Raw genomic sequence first — 25526 nt, 5'->3', positions numbered from 1 at the left:
TGTTTGATTAGGTAGTAAGTTTTGATGTTGAAGGACCAAATGGAAAATGGAGAGGATGGTAAAATAATTTTTCCCATGAGTTTCAAGCAAAAATTCCAGCTGAATTGACAGTCGTGGAAAAAAAAATGGCAGCAATGTGTACCGTGCGTATTCTAATGTAGGGGTATATTTTTATCACGATAAACATATATAACGACATTTGTTTGGGATTCAGGCTTTTGACTATGGTTTTGATACGTTTAGGGTATTTTTTAGTGGTTTTCTTTCGATAATGTTCATTAAATTACATAAGATTTAAGAAATGCAGAATAAAAAAAACGATCATGTAAAATCAAGTATTACTACAGTGCAGTCTCCTATATAGTATCTAACTGTAAATTCGTGAAATGAATGATTAAGAATCTGTACTATAATATATACTAACACTTTTTAATATAAATGTTTAGGAAAATATCCAATTAATATACATGAAATGCCCTTTGTTTATCGATATCAGTTTAGAAATAGCCTTTTTAGAATTAAATATTAAATGATATTTTTGTGATCGGCTTTGGCCGATCACTATTGTGTCCATATGAGGCATCCGGCAAATGCTTCCACGTGCGCACACAATCCGCTTGCATAAGTAGTTCTTATAAAAACTTGAAGTTTGATTTAGTATTCATTCATAACATTTTACTCAGTTTTATTTCAATTCATTTACCTTAAGAGATGCAAACATACATAAAATACAGTTCGACCTGTTGATTCAATAATGTACATTTTGTCTCACGCGTAAGAATTTTGATCGAAAGATTCATTCAGTAATGCAGTTGACCACGATGAACTGACCTCAATCATAAGAAGATGCTCCATGAACTGACCTCGATGTATTGATGTTGCATAATAGTAGCTAGGAAGACGGCTTGATTTATAAACAAGGTTACGTTATAAAGCGACCTCAGTAGCAATTTATGATGGCATTCAATATTTTTCAGTCGCATTAAATTATTTTAATACAACTCTTTCTTTGTATACGTGTAAATGCTCTTTGAAGAGCCCTACTCAGTATTCTGAAGAAGAAGAACAAGAAGAAGAAGAAGAAGAAGAAGATACTTCAACATTTAATAATTACGTTAAAAATATAAAACTTGACAAGGAGTTTACAAACGGCTTTACCCAAATTTATTTCAAAATTAAATTTGTTGACGGATTATAATGATGAAATTATTGTGTACAAATTCAAAATATTCTATATTTTGTAAAATACAGTACTTTTTTAATTATTTCACATCAAACTGATCATGTTGATTGCTTCTAGCTATCAATATATCATTATTGCCGATTATTCCTTTAAAAGGAATTCTTGTTTTTTATCTCTTGTAATTTCTGTATTGAAATTCAATCGGAAAATAAACCATTACTGAGTTGGATATAAAATCAGAACTAGTAATTTAAACATCTCGTTTGTGAATGCCAGTAAGCTTAACTAATATTTTCAGTTTTTATTTATTACCCTTTTAATTGTTTGTGATTGTTTATATATAGATCGTTAAATATTTTATTTAAACAATACTTCATTATGTAAACATATACATTAGGATTGGTCAGCAGGCAATGTGCGTATTTGAGCAATCTCCTCAACAGTGTCATGATAATAAGTTTAGTAATTTTATTATAGAAGTATAACGTTAAATTGTTAATCTTTATAATTTATTTATACATGTAGCATAATTTGACTTGCTACGCTGCTAATTTTATAATTATCAAAATATCCTTCAGGTGAGAAGTATTATGTATTGTACTTGCCAGATGTTGAGTCACAGTTCATTGTGTGATAAGGAACGTTAATGATTTCCATTCTTTTTAAATAGTCAGGGGAACTGCATTTCGGTTCAACATGATAAGTCTCATTGTATGGCAGAATCCCCTTTCTTTGCATAAACATCGCAAGCTGTCGTAAATCACAGTCACATTTAAAAGGATTTCCTTCAATATACCTGTTAATAAAATAGAAATGTTTACAGGTCAGAATTTGAATGAATGTCTTCATGCAGTCTAGATTCTAAAGTTTTCCCAAGATAAGTTTGATAAAGTAATGTATTGAAATCATTTTAGGGATTGATCCACATGATCTTTTTTGCACAATGATTTATATAAAGCAAAGTTTTACCTGGTTTACCTATAAAAACATTTTCCCATATTAAAACAACAATAAACAAAACAGGTAGCAATATACATAGATACCTAAGCGCTTATATTTATTTAAACTTAAGGGCATTGGCAAAGTTCCTGGTTTTTTAACAAAAATTTTCATAGATACTTACAGTCATTTCATGGATTTCTTTTACAATTTCATGCCATGCTATGGTATGCGATTTTAATGATATGCTATGAGATTTCAATGCAATGCTATGGGATTTTAATGATATGATATGAGACTTCAATGCAATGCTATGAGATTTGTATGCTATTCTATGAGAAATTAAAATGAAGGGCCTAATGATATGGTATGCTATGCTAAGGTATGGCATGCTATGAGATTTGAACAAAAACGCCTCCATACACAGAAGAGTTCGACATATTTTAAAGTAAAATGATGAAAAACCAAAGTTAACTACTAATCTACTATGGGACGTTTATTCTTTCAAATAAAAAAAACATTTAAAACCGAGTTAAAATAATAATGTACGCTATGCTATGGTATGCTATGACGAATGAGTTTCTATGAGATTATATGATATGGTTTTAGATTCCAATGCTATGGTATGAGATTCCAATGCTATGGTATGAAATTCCAATGCTATGCTATGAGACTTCAATGGCATGCTATGCTATGGTGTATGTTGTAAAATATATACTTGAACTGACTGTAAATGAATTTATATGTGTTTATATAAACAACAACATATACTACAGACCCATCTTTACATCCTTATTTAAAAAAAATTTCAAAAATATTGATTTCGAATTCAACATTGATTTCAAGGTAATTTAAAGAACACATCGCAGTAATTCATATTTGAAAAGAACAATAACACACCATTATTTATTTTCAGAACTGTCTCCTTTACAAATTAATAATGAGAATATGAGACATTGATAATTCTGACTCAACATTGAGGTCAGTCTAGTTTAGAAACAATCTCATTGTCCATTAAGTGAAGTAGGTAAGAATAGTTTCTCTGTGTATAATATTTCATTCAAATACACGTGTGTATTATCCCATGATATCAAGAGAACATGTATGAAAATAAATGAATATAAGACGTTCAGTCTACTTTGTCTTCTCTTAAAGAGTATCACAGTAAATCAATTTTTGGTTTACTCATTTTTATTTTGCTCGTCAATATCTTGAAGATGTAGCTGTAGGACTGACCCCCCCCCCCCCATCCATCTCCCCCGCTGTCTGTTTGACCATTTTCAATAGTAAATTAGGAAACGAAAGATCAATTAAAATATTTCTCACAATGTTTGCCGTATAGAAATTTATTCCGCTCCGTTCTGAGGCCCAATTTAACCTGCTTATTGATGCGGAGCAATATACCGTATAAATATTGCTTCATCATTAGACATAACGTATTTTGTTAACCTCGAAAACAATACTTTTTTACAAAAATATTCAAAGAGCTCATATTATAGGATATGACTCCCATTTGGAAAACAATTCAGGGGAGGTAATTCTAATTGATAGTAAAAAAAAAAGAGAGAACATACTGGTGCGAATTTTTAAAAATCTTTTCATTTTCATTATGGCATATCCTTCTTTTACTAACGTACATACATTTAGAATCTTTATGATATGAAAAGGTTACGTATAACTATTAAAGGTATGGAAGTGTTTTTGAAAACCATGGAATATCTGGATATATTTAAGGACATTCGATCCTGCGATCAAAAGTCTTCAATTTTTTTCCTTAAGTGTTTTTTTTTATCTACACACACAGCTTAACAAAAATTCAAAACAAAATATTTTGGGGTCTATATGCTTTATTTGGCGCTACGGTGTATTTAATATCACCTTTCTGCACTGAAAGTGCAGATTACACAAATTTTTTTTTTGCGTTGTCCCTGAGGTCCAGAAAATATATAAGCGAGGTTAAACCGGATGCTATGGGGAAAATTCAGCCTGCGCATGAGCTAGCCTGGTTTAATCCTACTTGTGAGGACAAAAAGGAAAAGTGTTCTTCGAAAAATTCGATATATGATTAGCGAATTATATATTTTGTTATGCAGTCAGGATATTTTGCGAAAAAAATATATCAGCCAGGGATTGATTCGTTTTTCTCAGGAACATAAGCAATTATTAAACATGCACATTGATAAGATGCTGCAAAACAAATAATTCTGTATAAATACCATAAAAAATAAGGTTGGGGTAAAATGGATATCAACAACAAAAAAGGATTAGAAATCATAATGGTAATTTATTCATGTTTTTTTCACGATTAAATATGCGTTATATAGGGGAAAAAAAACCAAACAACAATCACAACGCATTCACTACTTAAGAAAACTTTGTTTATGTTCTAAAATATTTTTAAATTCAATTTTTATCTCGGGATAAATTTGATGTTAAAAATTACTTCCTTAACTCATTTTAAACTTAACATAGGAGCAAAATCAATTTTTGATTATGATTGGAGGTGTCCAGTAGATATGTAATAAGGTTTTCATCTGGGTAGGAACTACCCACATGGAACAAACTCTACATATGAATAAGATGCAATACCTGATTATTTCTAGTTTAAGAAGGTAAGGGTGTCCAACAGGAAGCAAAACATATATCAGTTGAAGCGTGATGACACAAGGAGAAAGAGCAGATATAGTTAAATCTCAACCGTTATATGTAAAACTATTTTATTATTTCCTATTTCGAAGCGAATGGGGGTAAAATCAATTCTTTCTGGTCATGAACTCTAATTACTTGCTGCACCATGATTTCAGAACAGAAATATACATGCATATCGTTAATTTGTCGGGATCCCAACATTTTTCAAGAAATGTTAGAATTTTCTGTTTATTTTGGGTTAGAATCATTCCATAGGATCATAACCTACATAAAGTTTGGTGCACCGTAACGCAAGTAACAAAAAATATAAGTGTAAGGATGAAGAGAGCAATGGTTTGCAAGATATTTGGTCATTTTGAATTTCAGGGGGGTTGAAATGACATCGGAGGTAAAGGCCATGTTTTAACAGCATCTTAACATATCAGAAAAAAAATATCAATGGTTAATAGGAAAAGAAATGTTAAACCAATATACAAAATATATTTTACTAATTAGTAACTATTAGAAAATCAAAAAGCTGAAAATGATATCAGAACTTTGGTCCAATTGAATATCATAGATTTATACACATCCAGATAAAGTCTGTTACACAGTTTCTAAAGATGCGAAACAACTTCTTGCAATGCTATCTTAGCATTCCCCATGCTCCAGTACTTTGATTTCAATAGAATGTATGTATATGTTTCTTATGCATTTGGCTGAAGTAAGAGTGGGTTATCTGTTACTTTTTTATCATTCTACAACTTTACATACAGATATAACCCATGCATTTTCCCCCTGTAAAGTAACCCATTATGAATGCATTGGATACTAGGCCATGCTAGTAAACAGTTATCAGAAGGATTAGAATACTTTGTCACTAAAAAAAACCCGTAGAAATGTCATCAGGTCTAGCACAGTTTATTGATTAGCAAAATGTACCTGGTATTTATTTCTTTTTAGCTAAATGCAGGTATCATTTCAAAATAGTTTTATTATTGTAAACGATTCAAAGCCCTTCCTTGCAAAATTATTGAAATATAAAAAAGTCAAATGTATAGGTTGTTTACTACAATGTTCTTGCCAAAAATTACATGAAATATCTTAAATATACAGATTCTGAATAGTATTAGTAGAGGCATTTATCAGAGTCCGAGTGGTGTCTACATTCAGCAACGAGACATCATTGAATTGGTGGTTACTATCACAAAGACATCATATAAAGGATATTAGAATGAAAAGCATTAAGGAGGACTTTGCCTTAATCTTTATCTGATTTAGAAATCTAGTTTATGATCGGCGTACCTCATTTAGTCAATAATATCAAAGCAAATAGGGCCTAGAGAAAAAAAATACGAGGTCCTGGCTAAAAATATAAAGAGCGTTCTGTATTGAACTTTGACATAGAAACTTGATTTAAGGTTACTGCACAGATGAACAAACAATTGAACAGACATATCACTATAGAGCATCTGCAAAGTTGGGCCCTAATTAGGTTGTTAATAGGTACAAAAGACTATTTCACAGTAACAATTTCAACAAGATGGATGTAGCACAGCTTACAACAACTTAAAGATATGAGTTATTATATTTTCTCTGCCTGTACTCACATATAATGGATTCAATATGAAATGTGGCGATAACAAATAGTGTTCTTAATCAAAAGTCCAGAGAAAATACAAAACAGGATCAAAGCAAACACGGACCTTGACAGAAATTAAATGTATGATCAGATGCAATGGATGTGGAAGCATTCTTTGCTGACCGTGTGATCTTTGTCGTAATCGAGAAAATAGAAAAAAATTGTAGATAATTCGGTGTTTCATAATGGCCTATCAATAAGTATGAACTAAAGCAGAGCTCGATGCAAAGCAACGATTAGGTCTTCCGTTGTTGCTGTGCGTTGAAAATATATATTATTTGGTGCCAAACGTTAATAATGACTAACTTTCAGTTCTACTTCTGTTATGAGTTTAGTTTGTATAATCGATTCAAACATTCTTTAAACAATGAGAATTTTAACGGCAGGAAGCAAGCATTATTATATACATGTTCTCATGATTCATGTCAGGTATTGTATTTTTTAAAACAAATCAGATATTTTGAAATCCCGAAATTTGAAAATGGTGCGTGCTGTCAAATTCTTTTAAATGGTCAAAATTAATGGCATCTCTGAACATACATACACACAGAAGTGGGTGTCGTCTAATATTATCTAATGATACGCGTAGACTTGGTCATTCAAAATAATATTCAGTTATCTAAGATCAGAGGGAAAAATTATGCAAAAGTGAGCGAATGAATTTTACACCGGATGGTGCTCTTTCCTAGAGACACCGACATGTAACGTGAAAATAAATAACCTTATTCACAGAAATTAATATTATTTTTTCTCGACGATGCAATATTATTCAAAATGTTTTGTTTTTATTTGTTTTGTGCTTTCCTCTGTTTTATAATAAATATGAATAAAAAAATTCAAAGTTCTGCAAAAATCTATAATGTGCAGATTAAGAGGTGGTGAGTTGTTTGTTACATGAATACTTGTTTGTATCATTGGGTTAAGCAATGTTTAGAATTATGTAATGTAGATGACCGCAGACCGCCAGTTCCTATCCTATGGATCTTCCTTAGCCAATGTTCGAAGGATGAGTTAAGTAATTGTGTACACAAAAGTCAGAAGTCTATTGATTGATTGTAACAGTATATATGCTTGATAGTCTTTATTTATGTATAAATATTTAATAATATCTTAATGCATAAACAAATATCGTGCTGATGCCTGTCGTCGCACGTATGATCATCGCAGGTACATGTAAAATGCTAACTAAGGGAAAATGCAGAAATATAAAGATCATTGAATTCCTTTTTAATAAAATAATAGACGAAAATTCGTATACAGTGCTTAATCATTGACGTCTAACGGCGACACACATTGACTTCGCGTGCGAAGCTTCTGTACAAAATATCCACGAATCGTTCAAATCGCGATTACTCTCCACGGCCAAGTGCGAGGAATGAGTAACGTAAATACATTACACAAAGCTTACGTTCTAAAATATTGCAGCTAGTGTATGCTTGTAATCATATGCTCAATCGATTTATTTTTATTTTCTGTAATAATTTATTGAATGAAAACCAAACAACTATCTAATTAACCGCTCCCTAATTTGTTTTTATTTTTTTAGAAACATGCTATATCCAAAAACGAGTTGTGAAAAAAGCACGGAATTCTGAAACCATATTCTGATAAATTTGTGGATTACATTGTAAACCAAAAAAGTATTGATTGCGCCTTTAAAACACTGTTATGCAGAGGGAGTTATTGTCTATTAACAAAATGAAAGCGGGTAAACATGTTTTCATTTGAAGCTTTTAACTCTCATATTACGCAATATCCAAACAATACTAAATTGCAAATAGATTTATAAGATAATGAACAACAACTTTCCAGTGAAAGCCTCATCAAAACATTAACAGTTGTTTAGTTATAAAGCAAAGAATTTCCAGGCTCATAGATCCTTTATTGTATGGTCTCAAATTAAAACCCTTTAAATTATGCACAACATGTGTTCGTATTTACAAAATATATCACATTAAACAGTTATGATGCTAAAACATGAGTAAAATTTAACATTTTTTAAAACATAGATTTCGATTTAATAATTCGAGTTGAATAATTGGCAAACATATAAAATACAAATATCAGAGGAAAACGTTCAATGTGTCAATATTTTTTTTTACTTTGAATCATATGCTACGGACCATTTCGGAGCCCGGAAGTTGCGATTTCAAATCTTTTTGTGCTGTGGAAAATAATTTCAATCTGAGGTTTAAAAAAACATCTAGAAGACGAATAATAATAATGAACTAGAAACGATCTCGTTACGAGTAACGAGTAGGTCTTCCGTTCAATTTTTAAACGATAGCATTAAAATATCAATGAAATTTCAGAATTCCCCTCAACCACTCCCTTTCAGAAAATGTAAACCATTGTCATTATCCTTTAAAATGCTTAACAAAGAGTTTTGCTTTTTCTCATACAGAACATTAAAGATGTAAGATTTTTGTCCCCTAAAATCCCTAATTACGTCATCAACGGGTTTGGAAATGAGTTATACAAACTGATATTGTAACGATCAATGACTTTGTTCCTACAATGCATTACAAAATCTGTATCGTTTTTAAGTTATCTGTAATAGAGTTTACGACAGTCTTGGCCCCTAAATAAAGGGTTAGCCCCTTTTTCTAGAGTTCATTCAAAAGGTCTCACGAATTATAACATTTTTTGTTCTTACACTTATCTAGAATTGTTGTTCATTTTATTATTACAAATGATACAATATTTTAGGGGCCAGCCCTCTAAATCCTTAATGGGGATAGACATTGGTGTTTTGATTAATGGAATCGATTAGAATCATCAATACAGATATTTTCTCTTGCTTAACAAAATATGTCTCCTTCTCTAGATATGTTGCGTCAAAGCTTTAGTACTTTGGCCCCTAAAAATCCCTAATTACGTAATAAATGGACGTGGCAATGATTTTCTGATAGATATTGTAACGATCAACAACTTTGCTTCTATAATGCATTACAAAATCTGTATCGTTTTTACGTTATCTGTAATAGAGTTTACGAGTGTCTTGGCCCCTAAATAAAGGGGCCAGCCCCTTTTTCTTGAGTTCATTCGAAAGGTCTCACAAATAATAACATGTTTTGTTCTTACACCTACCTAAAATTGTTTTTCATTTTTGAGATACAAATGACTGAATATTTTAGGGGCCAGCCCTATAGATCCTTAATGGGAACAGACAATGGTGTTTTGATTAGTGGAATTGATAAACAACTTTGCTTCTATAATGCATTACAAAATCTTTATCATTTTTAAGTTATTTCTAATAGAGTTTACGAGTGTCTTGGCCCCTAATTTAAGGGGTCAGCCCCTTTTTTTTGATTTTGTTGAAAAGAACTTTTGATTTTCTACCACTTCTGTTATATATGTCTTAACAAAATACCAACTGATAAAAAGATACAGATCAAAACGTATAAAAATTTTGGATAAAAATTCGTACCCAATTTTCGTGCCCAGGCGAGCTCAAAGAAATGGCGCCACTGGCGTAAAACAAAATAATAGTGCACAACTTCAGACTATAGACTACCTATCCTAAAATTTCATAATCATATCTCTGATAGTTTTTGATATCAGCTCTGCACAAAATAGGTCGTAAAACTACAAAATGGCAGATAAATCGGTACCAGAAGTGACGACAACAAAAATTTCAAAAACATTTAAAATTCAGATCATGACTCAACATCTCTGAAAAAATGACTGAAATCGGCTGAATAGTTTTCGAGAAAACTCGTGCACAAAATTTGGAAAAAATAATAATAATAACTAGACACGATCTCGTTGCGAGCAACGAGGAGGTCTTCCGTCTGATTTTAGAACTTGAGATTCATGTTCGATCTTGATTTTGCTATTTAACAGCTAAACATGATTTAAACAGGAAAAGATGGTCTACATTTTAAGGGCCAGATACTGTTTTGTTTTGTTTCAGGTGTAAGAACTTTGTTCAACAAGTGTTTGGAAATTCCTGAGTTGTTGAGATATCTGTGAAAAACTTTTAAGGGGTCGGTCCCTTATCTCCTTTTTGGGGCCACTAAACTCAATCCTTATGGTTGCATGTTGGCAAGTACATCATTTAAAACATCTTTTCTTTACACTGTACTTAAAACTATTGTTCTTTTTTTAGATATAGGTGATCAAAAGTTTGGAATTTTGGCCCCTAAAAACCCCTAATTACGTAAAACATGAGATAATCGTTATATTGTTATGCTAAATAAATGTAAGATAAACATATTTGCTTCTATAAACTATTGCAAAATATCTCTCAGTAAAGAGCTATAGGAAAAAGACTTTAGAGCCCTCTAGGTCCCTAATATTAGGGACCAGCCCCTTTGTCATGGTATCAAATGAAAGATCGTTTGATTATAATGATATTTTGTTCGACAAGTGTTTAGAAATTCGTTACCGTTCTTGAGATATCTGAGAAAGAATGTTTTAGGGCAACGAGGAGGTCTTCCGTCCAATTTTTAGAAGGAAATTTGACATCACGACTTTGATTTTCGACAAAAAAACATGATATGGAAAAAAGAGTGGAGAACTAATGCTTTTTTGTATCACATTTTATAACTTCTCTTTTATTGCTTTTATAAATACTTGCATTTCTTCAAATTAAGATAGAAAAGATTAAACTTGTTTACCTCTGGCTCCCAAAAAACCCTTATTAGGTAACGCAAGAGAAAATCATTATATTGTTAGGATATATAAACGTATTATACCCAATTCAGCTTAAAGAACCTCTCACAAAATAGCTTTTAATAAAACGCCTTTTGACTTTTGGCCCCTAAACCCCCTAAATTACGTAACACATGATAACATCATTACATTGCTTGAATACATAACTATAAAATAAACACATTTGCTTCTACATCATTTCACAAAATATCTCTCAGTAAAGGGCTACAGATTAAAGACTTTAGAGGCCTTTGGTCCCCTAATTTAAGGGGCCAGCCCCTTTTTCTTGGTATCAAATAAAAGGTCATTTAATTCTACATAAATTCTGTTCAACAAGTGTTTAAAATATCGTTACCGTTCTGGAGATATATGAGAAAGAAGGTTTTAGGGGCCGGTCCCTTAACTCCTTTTAGGGGCCGTTTAACGAAATTTTGAAGGTTGCATTTTGTTAAGAACAACATTTGAAACAACTTCTCTTCTGTATTGCATTACAAAATATTTTTCCTTTCTGAGATATGGGTGATCAAAATTTTTGAAGTTTGGCCCTTTAAACCCCTTAATTACGTAACATATGATAAAATCATTACATTACTTGGATACATTACTGTAAGATAAACATATTTGCTTCTATAACATTTCACAAACAATTTCTCAGTAAAGGGCTACAGATTAAAAACTTTAAAGCCCTTTGGTCCCCTAATTTGAGGGGCCAGCCCTTTTTTCTTGATATAAAATGAAAGGTCCTGTAAATATTAACCTTTCTTACATTACACGTTTGAACACAATATTTTTCAGAAAAGAGATAAACAAAGAAAACAAGAAAAAAATACGACATTTTTTTAAAACTAAATTTTCGGGTCCAGGCGAGCTTCGGCGCCTTTCAATCTAGTTCAACGTGAAAATAAAATTGCAAATCTACAATCTTTTGTCTACCATTCCATGAAAGTTTGAACTCAATATCTGTTATAGTTTAGGAGAAGTTAGAGTAACAAGCCACCCCTCTAAAAATCGCTAAAACGTCAATATCTCAAAAACGAAAGTGATGTTATCAATATAATTAAAAACCTATAAGGTTTTGATCACTATCTATCATATCTGAAAGTTTCATGAAAATCGGTCGAGCTGTTTCTGAGAAATCGCGTGCACAAAATTTGTAAGAAAAAAAAATAATAACTAGACACGATCTCGTTGCGAGCAACGAGGAGGTCTACCGTCTGATTTTTAGATGGAAATATGACATCATCGACTTTGATTTTTGACAACAAAACATGATATGGAAAAAGGAGTGAAGTACTAATGCTTTATTGTATCGCTTTTTATTAGATCTCTTTCATGCTCTTTTAAATACTTGCATTTCTTCCAATTAATATGAAAAAAATTAATCTTGTTTACCTCTGGTCCCTAAAAACCCTTATTGGGTAACACAAGAGGAAATCATTATATTGTTAGGATATATAAACGTATTATACCTAATCTAGCTTTAATAACCATTCACAAAATGGCTCTTATTAAAGGGCTATAGATAAAAGACTTTAGAGCCCTTTGTTCCCCTTATTTAAGGGGCCAGCCCCTTTTTCGTAATATCAAATGAAAGGCCATTTAATTCTAAACAAATTTTGTTCAACAAGTGTTTAGAAATTCGTTACCGTTCTAGAGATATATGAGAAAGAAGGTTTTAGGGGCCGATCCCTTATCTCCTTAAAGGGGCTGTTTAACAAAATTTTGAAGGTTGCATATCGTTAAGAACATCATTTTAAACAACTTTTTTCCGGTGCTGACCTACAAAATATTTTTCCTTTCTGAGATATGGGTGATCAAAAGTTTAGACTTTCGGCCCCTAAAAATCCCTAATTACAAAACATGTGAAAATCATTACATTACTTCGATACATAACTGTAAGATAAACATATTTGCTTCTATAACCTTTCACATAATATCTCTCAGTAAAGGGCTACAAATTAAAGACTTTAGAGCCCTTTGGTCCCCTAATTGGAGGGGCCAGCCCCTTTTTCTTGATTTCAAATGAAAGGCTATTTAATTCTAAACAAATTTTGTTCAACAAGTGTTTAGAAATTTGTTACCATTCTAGAGATATATGAGAATGAAGGTTTTAGGGGCCGATCCCTAATATCCTTATAGGGGCCGTTTAACGAAATTGTGAAGATTGCATTTTGTTGAGAACATGATTTTGAACAACTTTTCTTCTGTACCGCCTTTCAAAATATTTTTCCTTTCGGAGATTTGGGTGATCAAAATTTTAGACTTTTGGCCCCTAAAAACCCTTAATCACGTGACACATGATAAAATCATTACATTACTTAGATACATAACTGTGAGATAAACACATTTGCTTCTATAACCTTTCACAAAATATATCTCAGTAAAGGGCTACAGATAAAAGATTTTAGAGCCATTTGGTCCCCTAATTGGAGGGGCCAGCCCCTTTTTCTTGATATCAAATGAAAGGTCCTGTAAATATAAACCTTTTTTACATTACATGGCGTAACAAAATATTTTTCAGAAAAGAGATAAACAAAGAAAACCAGAAAAAATACGACATTTTATTAAAACTGAATTTTCGGGTCCAGGCGAGCTTCGCCGCCTTTCAATCCAGATCAAAATGAAAATAAAATTGCAAATCTACACTCTTTTGTCTACTATCCCTGAAAGTTTGAACTCAATATCTTTTATAGTTTAGGAGAAGTTAGAGGAACAAGCCACCCCTCTAAAAATCGCTAAAACGTCAATATCTCGAAAACGGAAGTGACATCATCAATATAATAAAAAACCTATAAGGTTCCGGTCCTTATCTATTATATCTAAAAGTTTCATGAAAATCGGTCGAGTCGTTTCTGAGAAATTGCGTGCACAAAATTTGTAAGAAAAAAAAAAGAAAAATAATAATAACTAGACACGACCTCGATGCGAGCAACGAGGAGGTCTTCCGTCTGATTTTAGAATTTAAGATATATGTTAGATCTTGATTTTGCTAAACATGATTTAGAATAGAAAAACGGGGTCTACATTTTATTAGAAGGGCCAGATACTTTTTTGTGTCAGGGATAAGAGCTTTGTTCAACAAGTGTTTAGAAATTCGTCACCGTTCTTGAGATATCTGAGAAAAAGTTTTAGGGGCCAGTCCCTTACCTCCTTATTGGAGCCGCTGAACCAAATTTTGAAGGTTGCATTTTGTAAAGTACATCATTTTGAGTATCTTTTCTTCTACACTGCATTTCAAATCATTTTCCTTTTTGAGATATAACTGGTCATAGTTTATGGACCCTTGACCCCTAAACATTCCTTATTCCATAACACATGAAAAAATCATTACATTACTTGGATACAGAACTGTAAGATAAACATATTTGCTTCTATAGCCTTTCATTAAATTTCCCTCAGTAAAGAGCTACAGATGAAACATTTTAGAGCCCTTTAGTTTCCTAATTTTAGGGGCCAGCCCCTTTTTTGATATCAAATAAAAGGTAAATTGAATCTCAACATATTTTGTTCAACAACTGTTTAGAAATTCGTTACCGTTCTTGAGATATATGGGAAAGAACGTTTAAGGTGCTGATCCCTTAACTCCTTATAGGGGCCATTTAACGAAATTTTGAAAATTGCATCTTAATAAGTACATCTTTCTGAGTATCTTTTCTTCTTTACTGCATTTCAAAATATTTTTCCTTTCTGAGATATTGGTGATCAAAATTCTATAGTTTTGGCTCCTTAAAAAAGCTTATTATGTTACACATGATAAAATCATTACTTTGCTTGGATACATAACTGTAAGGTAATCATATTTGCTTCTATAACCGTTCACAAAATATCCCTCAGTAAAGGGCTACACATTAAAGACTGTAGAGGCCTTTGGTCCCCTGATTTAAGGGGCCAGCCCCTTTTTCTTGGTATCAAATAAAAGGTCATTTAATTCTACACAAATTTTGTTCAACAAGTGTTTAAAATATTGGTACCGTTTTGGAGATATATGAGAAAGAAGGTTTTAGGGACCGGTCCCTTAACTCCTTTTAGGGGCCGTTTAACGAAATTTTGACGGATGCATTTTGTTGAGAACATCATTTTGAACAACATTTCTTCTGTACTGCATTACAAAATATTTTTCCTTTCTGAGATATGGGTGATCAAAATTTTGGACTGTTGGCCCCTAAAACCCCTTAATTACGTAACACATGATAAAATCATTACATTTTGAATACATAACTATAAAATAAACACATTTGCTTCTACATCATTTCACAAAATATCTCTCAGTAAAGGGCTACACATTAAAGACTGTAGAGGCCTTTGGTCCCCTAATTTGAGGGGCCAGCCCCTTTTTCTTGGTATCAAATAAAAGGTCATTTAATTCTACACAAATTCTGTTCAACAAGTGTTTAAAATATTGTTACCGTTCTGGAGATATATGAGAAAGAAGGTTTTAAGGACCGGTCCCTTAACTCCTTTTAGGGGCCGTTTAACGAAATTGTGACGAATGCATTTTGTTGAGAACATCATTTTGAACAACATTTCTTCTGTACTGCATTACAAAATATTTTTCCTTTCTGAGATATGGGTAATCAAAATTTTGGACTGTTGGCCCCTAAAACCCCTTAATTACGTAACACATGATAAAATCATTACATTACTTGGATACATTACTGTAAGATAAACATATTTGCTTCTATAACATTTCACAAAACATTTCTCAGTAAAGGGCTACAGATTAAAGACTTTAAAGCCCTTTGGTTACCTAATTTGAGGGGCCACGCAGCACAGTTAAGGCTGGAATTTGGAGGCGGGGCTTATTTGGATCAACTTTGAACTCATGAATATTCATTAGATATGTAATTTAACGTAAATAACATCTATTTATGGTAGTTGATTAGTTTTTGGATTTAATTTCTTGTTGAGAAAGAGTTAAATCAAATATTAAACCCCTCATTGTGCAATAATGATCATTATTTACTTATTTTCAATGAAAACATTAATTGTCGTTTGGTTCCGATCCGCTCCTTTCCGACGCCTGTATCGATCCGTTACGCGTCGACTTTTTTTAGCTGGTAGCAAAATGGCAGGCATGGATGTAAACATGTGCGCCGAGATGTTGTGGATTGATACTATGCGTGTGGATGTCGAACTATGCAGGAGATATGGTAAGTATTGGACATATCATTCCATAAACTAACGTACACAGTATGATAAAGAATGTAAACGCAGTACTTATTGTGTGCTGAAACAACAATGTGATGTAAGGATCGAGATGTGTTTTCCTACGACCACATCATGGCACATGTTGTAAATAATTATGAAGTTTTATTACTTTTCAAAGCACTAGCATGTCATTTTGTTACACAAATGATTATGTATATCAATACTTTAATTGCATATAACTTATTATTTTAAAGAATATTTAAAGAGTATTTAAATCCAACTTGTTGAAAACGTCTTGAACAAATAAATGTCGATGGCGATTTATCAGCTTTTCCCCATCAGACATCAGATTTTACCTGAATGCACAACCTTCCAGTTCCACATTGATTATTTATTAGCGACGCCTTACATGTATCAATGTAGATGATAAGTAGTGCCACTGTTTTAGACTGTGTTGGTTTATTTACATGGACTGGTATAAAATCAATATTTTGTTTTTTGCATGTGTACCAATTGATTAAAAGAAATCATTTTTACTCTGACAAATTGCCTTAAAGTATCACTTCTGACTGCTGATCCTTGGGCTTCAAATAAAAATGTCACTGCTCAGCTTGTTTACATAGAAATTAAATAGTCTTAATATTTATTTAGAATTAATTTCAACATAACAGTGTGTCATAATTATATTACCAGTATATGTAAAATTATGGTCTAGAATAAAAAAAGATGATACAACATAGGTTAATTGCTGTGAGAATAATCATCTCTGAGTCTCTAATATTGTATTGTTTTGCTGACCAGTCTTAAATATCAACATGATCAGGTTTTTTAACATGTTTAAATTATCAGAACAATTTTTAAATGAAATTATTTGTCAGGCGCATTGACTGTCCTTGCAGACAATTAAAACATTTTTCAAAGCAATACAGTTATCCTTGTTAGGTAGCATTACATTGTTAATAGCTACAACTAGATTGTCATCACCTTCATTCAACTCGCATCATGCAATTACTGTACACCTGGCTTTCAATGACAGGGGTCAGTCAAAACATTTCGTTGAGACTTATCTGGAGTTAAGGCGGCTATGTCGATTAAAAGCTGTTATGTAGTGCACTGTATAATTTTGACTTTATTTGTTTTAATTGAACGGAATATATAATCTAGAAAGAAAAAGAGTGATAGCTTTGAGGTTTCAAAATACGAGGTGCTATTATTTGTCTTTCACACCTTTATTAGCTGATTGCCAGCCTCAAAGACTGCATACTGATCAACTATTACTTGTATCGCTGCATAAAATTTGAGTTCAAGTCTAAATAACGGGTAATTTGATGATTTCATTTACACTGTAGCTTATACATGTATTTCATTTGTAGACTCCTGTACTACTTGTGTTGTGTAGAAGAGGTGAAAGATGCGGGGTACCCGTGTCATGGTGTTTGATTCCATATGCTGTGTGCTCAAGTGACTCATTACAATCAACTGCTTCAGCCCCTAAGTTGAATTTATCCAATTGCATTTAACATGTTTTTGGTAAGATTTAAAAATACAGTGCCTTACATATATATTCTGTGGGTGGAGACTACCCTGCCAGTATTTGTGTGTTTTCATTCTGCTGGAAATGTAATTAAACTTGCTCTGAGAGTATACACTATATCGCAAACATTGATTGCTTAGCATTATCCATTGACGATAAAGATTGTTTTAATGGGGGGGGGGGGGAGGGGGGAGGGTTCTTTCATTTACATCTAAGTCATCTTGGAGTATTAAGTTCTCTTGATTTTCTTCAGTATATTCGGAACATTTGTTAATTGCCACAAGAAAATATGTAATGTTAATAATAATATATATTTATATTTAATATATAAAGAAATCAAAATTTAGGAAAAAAGAACATAAAATACATGTACATGTAAATGCCCAAGTGGCATTTCCAATTATTCTTCTATGTAATGGTGTGTCCATCTTGGCATATTTTGTGTTCACTATTGTTTACAAGAACTTTGAATAAACATCAGAGACTAATTCTTTGCTCATAGGGTTGTACTTTATCAAAAAAGATTTCCCAGGGTGAAAGATCATTTTTCGTCATTTGACATTGTTTAGTTTATACTGTTGTAAAGTGCAAGTGCTAAAATATATAATGTTATATGTTAAACTTTGTAGGCTTATGCGTGAGACTATCTGCATCAATTGGTGAATTGGCTGGTTCTACCTCCCTATGTTCCTGCCTGTTACCCAGCTTTTCCTATGTGGAGACTATCGGCATGATTTTGTATGAGGAAAACAATTATGTGCATTCATAACCTCCAAACAGAAATATCAACATGATTATATATGTTAATTATAAATATACAAACCTAATCTTAGTACATGTATTTATATGTTGAATCTGAGCTAAGGATTTTGCAACTCTTGGTTTGTTTTTTTTAATTATTAGCAATGATATTTAAAACTTACAGTCAAAATTAATCTTAATATGCAAATATTATTTATTTAAACCATTATTTATTTGTTAACAGTTTCCTGACTATGAGTTATTTTTTCAATATTCCCTTGAAAAATGAATAATAAATGTTTGAAATCTATGTATTTGTTGTTGTGATCAACACTCAAAATCTAGGAATTTACATTGTTCATGTATTGTTCTTTGAGTATTTGTTCAATAAGAAGGGGGTGGGGGTAAGAGTTTTGTGCTTGTCCTTTCTTAAAAATTAACAGCAATGTTGAGGAATACTTTCAAAAAAATAAACAGTAATTTTGAGAAAGAATGTGTTTTAAAATATATTTCATTCACCAATTATTGATTTAGGTAAAAAATAAAATGAAAAAATGCACGGCTTTGATTGTCGCTGAATACATGCACGGATCTTTTTTCTTTTTGGGGGGGGGGGGGGGGGTCAGCTAGGGGGATCCAGATCCCCCCTGCAAAATTCAAATTTATTTAAATTACATTACAAAATTATACCTTGGACAACCCCTTTCCTGGCAAACTCAAATAACTGTCGTACCCCCCCCCCCCCGGAAAAACTTTCTGGATCCGCGCATGGAATATAAAGAGGTAAATGCCTGACCCACGCTGTCACTTGAAATTTATAAATGCATGATATTTATTTCTACTTGAGTTACAATTTTGCCTCCAGCAATACAACCAAGGGAAAATATCGCAAAATGCTCGTAATGTATCAAATTTCCCACAACACTATACCTACATAGTTATTTCCCTTAGCCGAAATCTAGATCTGCATTGCGTTTGAAAAGGGGGTTAAGTTAAGGAAAATACATGTACATCATCTTCAACGCATTTTCGCAAGGGCATAACCTGCATGGATACTTTTGATATTTTACACAGTGATCAAAAAGGTTTTGAGGTAACTGAAAAATGCTGCTGCTTTGTTTTATTCTCCGGATTTGTCTTATTCGTTGATGAAAAATGACGCGATACCCCCGTAAATGATGGATTGTCGAGTGTATTTTTGGATATGGCGTTGTAATTAACTCGATTCCATTTAAGCAGCAGTGATTTTTGGGTGAAGGAGATCACATTTAAATTATACATGCAAAACAAATAAATGTACAACGGGAGTATGCCCTTGCGATATTGAAAAATATGTGTGACATTGTAAAATGTCTATAAATATCGATGTCACGTGATAGGCACGTGATGACGGTAAATGCACATGTGTGTCGTAACACATGGATCACTTGAGTTAGGCTAATATTATTTTGGGAAAAGCTGTATGCGAGTTTTGATTAATACGACCATCATATTTGTATCTCGTTTTTGATGACATATTTTTTGGTAATTTAAGCATATGCAACCTTAACAGTGCTGCGCAGCCCTTTTTTCTTGATATCAAATAAAGGTCCTGTAAATATTAACCTTTCTTACATTACATGTCTTAACAAAATATTTTTCAGAAAAGAGATAAACAAAGAAAACAAGATAAAAATACGACATTTTTTTAAACTAAACTTTCGGGTCCAGGCGAGCTTCGGGGCCTTTCAATTCAGTTCAAAATGAAAATAAAATTGCAAATCTACAATCTTTTGTCTACCATTCCATGAAAGTTTGAACTCAATATCTGTTATAGCTTAGGAGAATTTAGAGTAACAAGCCGCCCCTCTAAAAATCGCTAAAACGTCAATATCTCAAAAACGATATTGACGTCATCAATATAATTTAAAACCTATAAGGTTTCAATCACTATCTATCATATCTAAAAGTTTCATGAAAATCGGTCGAGCCGTTTCTGAGAAATCGCGTGCCCAAAATTTGTAAGAAAAAAAATAATAATAATTAATTTTTGACAACAAAACATGATATGGAAAAAGGAGTGAAGTACTAATGCTTTATTGTATCGCTTTTTATTAGTTCTCTTACATTGCTCTTTTAAATACTTGCATTTCTTCCAATTAAGATGAAAAAAAATTAATCTTGTTTACCTCTGGTCCCTGAAAATCCTTATTGGGTAACACAAGAGGAAATCATTATATTGTTAAGATATATAAACGTATTATACCTAATCTAGCTTTAATAACCTTTCACAAAATGGCTCTTATTAAAGGGCTATAGATAAAAGACTTTAGAGCCCTTTGATCCCCTAATTTAAGGGGCCAGCCCCTTTTTCGTGATATCAAATGAAAGGCCATTTAATTCTAAACAAATTTTGTTCAACAAGTGTTTAGAAATTCGTTACCGTTCTAGAGATATATGAGAAAGAAGGTTTTAGGGGCCGATCCCTTATCTCCTTAAAGGGGCTGTTTAACGAAATTTTGAAGGTTGCATATCGTTAAGAACATCATTTTAAACAACTTTTTTCCTGTGCTGACCTACAAAATATTTTTCCTTTCTGAGATATGGGTGATCAAATTTTGGGACTTTTGGCCCCTAAAAACCCCTTATTACATAACACATGATAAAATGATTACATTACTTGGATACATAACTGTAAGATAAACACATTTGCTTTTATAACCTTTCACATAATATCTCTCAGTAAAGGGCTACAGATTAAAGACTTTAGAGCCCTTTGGTCCCCTAATTGGAGGGGCCAGCCCCTTTTTCTTGATTTCAAATGAAAGGCTATTTAATTCTTAACAAATTTTGTTCAACAAGTGTTTAGAAATTTGTTACCGTTCTAGAGATATATGAGAAAGAAGGTTTTAGGGGCCGATCCCTTATCTCCTTATAGGGGCCGTTTAACGAAATTTTGAAGTTTGCTTTTTGTTGAGAACATGATTTTGAACAACTTTTCTTTTGTACCGCATTTCAAAATATTTTTCCTTTCGGAGATATGGGTGATCAAAATTTTGGACTTTTGGCCCCTAAAAACCCTTAATCACGTGACACATGATAAAATCATTACATTACTTAGATTCATAACTGTGAGATTAACACATTTGCTTCTATAACCTTTCACAAAATATCTCTCAGTAAAGGGCTACAGATAAAAGACTTTAGAGCCATTTGGTCCCCTAATTTGAGGGGCCAGCCCCTTTTTCTTGATATCAAATGAAAGGTCCTGTAAATATAAACCTTTTTTTACATTACATGTCTTAACAAAATATTTTTCAGAAAAGAGATAAACAAAGAAAACCAGAAAAAATACGACATTTTTTTAAAACTGAATTTTCGGGTCCAGGCGAGCTTCGGCGCCTTTCAATCCAGATCAAAATGAAAATAAAATTGCAAATCTACACTCTTTTGTCTACGTACCCTGAAAGTTTGAACTCAATATCTTTTATAGTTTAGGAGAAGTTAGAGGAACAAGCCGACCCTCTAAAAATCGCTAAAACGTCAATATCTCGAAAACGGAAGTGACGTCATCAATACAATAAAAAACCTATAAGGTTCCGATCACTATCTATTATATCTAAAAGTTTCATGAAAATTAGTAGAGTTGTTTCTGAGCAATCGCGTGCACAAAATGTGTAAGAAAAAAAAAGAAAAATAATAATAACTAGACACGATCTCGTTGCGAGCAACGAGGAGGTCTTCCGTCCGATTTTTAGAAGGAAATATGACATCATCGACTTTGATTTTCAACAAAAGAACATGATATGGAAAAAAGTGTGAAGAACTTATGCTTTTTTGTATCGCATTTTATAACTTTTCTTATTTTGCCTTTTTAAATACTTGCATTTCTCCAAATTGAGATAAAAAAGATTAAACTTGTTTACCTCTCGCTCCTAAAAACCCTAATTAGGTAACGCAAGAGAAAATCATTATATTGTTAGGATATATAAAAGTATTATACCTAATTCAGCTTAAATAACCTTTCACAAAATAACTCTTAGTAAAACGCTATAGATTAAGGACTTTAGAGCCCTTTGATCCCCTAATTTAAGGGGCCAGCCCTTTTTTCTTGAAATCAAATGGAAGGTCATTTAATTCTGAAAACATTTTGTCAACAAATGTTTGGACATTCGTTACCGTTCTTGAGATATATGGGAAAGAAGGTTTTAGGGGCCAATCCCTTATCTCCTTATAGGGGCCGTTGAACGAAATTTTGAAGGTTGCATATTGTTAACAACATCATTTTGAACACCTTTTCTTCTGTACTGCATTTCAAATTATTTTTCCTTTCTGAAATATGGGTGATCAAAATTTTGGACTTTTGGCCCCTAAAGACCACTAATTACATTACACATAATTAAATCATTACATTGCTTGGAAACATAACTGTGAGATAAACATATTTGCTTCTATAACATTTTACAAAATATCCCTCCGTAAAGGGCTATAGATAAAAGACTTTAGAGCCATTTGGTTACCTAATTTTAGGGGCCAGCCCCTTTTCTTGATATCAAATAAAAGGTCACTTAATTCTTAATACATTTTGTTTAACAAGTGTTTAGAAATTTGTTACCGTTCTGGAGATATATGAGAAAAAAGGTTTTAGGGGCTGATCCCTTAGCTCCTTATAGGGGCCGTTTAACAAATTTAGAAGGTTGCATATTGTTAACAACATCATTTTGAACAACTTTTTTTCTTTACTACATTTCAAAATAATTTTCCTTTCAGAGATATGAATGATCAGAGTTTTGGACTTTTGGCCCCTAAAAAACCCTAATAACATAACACATGATAAAATCATTACATTGCTTGGATACATAACTGTGAGATAAACATATTTGTTTCTATAACATTCTACAAAATATCCCTCAGTAAAGGGCTATAGATAAAAGATTTTAGAGCCCTTTGGTTCCCTAATTTAAGGAGCCAGCCCCTTTTACTTGATATCAAATAAAAGGTCACTTAATTCTAAACACATTTTGTTCAACAAGTGTTTAGAAATTTGTTACCGTTCTGGAGATAAATGAGAAAAAAGGTTTTAGGGGCTGATCCCTTATCTCCTTTAAGGGGCCGTTGAACGAAATTTTGAAGGCTGCATATTGTTAAGAACATCATTTTGAACACCTTTTCTTCTGTACTGCATTTCAAAATATTTTTCCTTTCTGAGATATGGGTGCTGGAAAGTTTAGACTTTCGGCCCCTAAAAACCCTTAATTACGTAACACATGGAAAAATCATTACATTGCTTGGATACATAACTGTGAGATGAACATATTTGCTTCTATAACATTTTACAAAATATCCCTCGGTAACGGGCTAAAGATAAAAGACTTTAAAGCCTTTTGGTTCCCTAATTTAGGGGGCCAGCCCCTTTTTTCTGATTTCAAAAGAAAGGTCTTTTAAATAGCAACTATTTTTACATTACATGTTTTAACAAATTTTTTTTCAGAAAAGAGATAATTAAAGAAAACCACAAAAAATTACGACGTTTTTATCATCTCAATTTTCGGGTCCAGGCGAACTTCGGCGCCTTTAAAGCTAGATCAAAATGAAAATAAAATTGCAAATCTACAATCTTTCGTCTAATATCCCTAAAAGTTTGAACTCAATATCTTTTATAGTTTAGGAGAACTTAGAGGAACAAGCCACCCCTCTGAAAATCGCTAAAACGTCAGTTTCTCAAAAACGGAAGTGACGTCATCAATAAAATCAAAAACCTATAAGGTTCAGATCACTCTCTATCAGATCTGAAAGTTTAAGAAAATCGGTCCAACCGTTTCTTAGAAATCGCGTGCACAAAATTTGTAAGAAAAAAAAAAGAAAAATAATAATAATAGGGAAAAAGAAACCGAACGAAAACAATAAGGTCTTCCGTTGGAAACGGAAGACCTTAATAACTAGACACGATCTCGTTGCGAGCAACGAGGAGGTCTTCCGTTCGATTTTTAGAATGAAATATGACATCATCGACTTTGATTTTCGACAACAAAACATGTTATGGAAAAAGGAGTGAAGTACTAATGTTTTATTGTATCGCTTTTTATAAGTTCTCTTGCTTTTTTAAATACTTGCATTTCTTTCAATTAAGATAGAAAAGATCAAACTTGTTTACCGCTGGTCCCTCAAAAACCCTAATTGGGTAACGCAAGAGAAAATCATTATATTGTTAGGATATATAAACGTATTATACCTAATCTAGCTTCAATAACCTTTCACAAAATGGCTCTCATTAAAGAGCTATAGATAAAAAAATTTAGAGCTCTTTGATCCCCTAATTTAAGGGGCAATCCCTTTTTCTTGGATTCAAATGAAAGGACATTTAATTCTGAACACATTTTGTCAACAAGTGTTTAGAAATTCGTTACCGTTTTGGAGATATATGAGAAAGAAGGTTTTAGGGGCCGATCCCTTATCTCCTTTTAGGGGGCGTTTAACGAAATTTTGAAGGTTGCATTTTGTTGAGAACATCATTTTGAACAACTTTTCTTCTGTACTGCATTTCAAACTATATTTCCTTTCTGAGATATGGGTGATCCAAATTTTGAATTTTTGGCCCCTAAACCCCTTAATTACGTAACACATGATAAAATCATTACATTGCTTTGATACATAGCTATAAGATAAACACATTTGCTTCTATAACATTTCACAAAATATCCCTCAATAAAAGGTAATAGATAAAAGACTTTAGAGCCCTTTTGCATCATTTTGAACAACTTTTCTTCTGTAATGCATTTCAAAATATTTTACCTTTCTGGGATATGGGTGATCAAAATTTGGGACTTTTGGCCCCTAAAAACCCCTAATTACAAAACACATGGCAAAATCCAATACATTGCTGCTTTGATACATAACTGCAGGATAAACACATTTGCTTCTATAACATTTCACAAAATATCCCTCAATAAAGGGTTATAGATAAAATACTTTAGAGCCCTTCGGTCCCCTAATTTTAGGGGCCAGTCCCTTTTTCTTGATATTAAATGAAAGGTCATTTAATTCTTAACAAATTTTGTTCAACAAGTGTTTAGAAA

At 32.4% G+C, this 25526-nt stretch overlaps 1 protein-coding gene and 1 long non-coding RNA gene across 2 annotated transcripts in view; one reads left to right on the top strand and one right to left on the bottom strand.

Moving 5' to 3' along the window:
* LOC105325760 (uncharacterized) overlaps positions 1–25526 on the bottom strand; it is a 57190-nt gene that overhangs the window by 4600 nt on the left and 27064 nt on the right. The window contains exon 2 of the mRNA XM_066072316.1: positions 1789–1979. Within this exon, the coding sequence (XP_065928388.1) occupies positions 1789–1927 (139 nt within the window). The 5' untranslated portion in view covers positions 1928–1979. The remainder of the gene's footprint in view (positions 1–1788; positions 1980–25526) is intronic.
* Positions 16039–18932, top strand: LOC117687231 (uncharacterized). Its single transcript, XR_010709474.1, has 3 exons — positions 16039–16198; positions 17570–17726; positions 18360–18932. It is a non-coding gene; the product is annotated as an uncharacterized lncRNA (long non-coding RNA).

The sequence above is a fragment of the Magallana gigas genome, chromosome 9, assembly GCF_963853765.1.
Source record: "Magallana gigas chromosome 9, xbMagGiga1.1, whole genome shotgun sequence".
NCBI lineage: Eukaryota > Metazoa > Mollusca > Bivalvia > Ostreida > Ostreidae > Magallana > Magallana gigas.
This window is presented reverse-complemented; position numbering and strand designations above follow the sequence as displayed.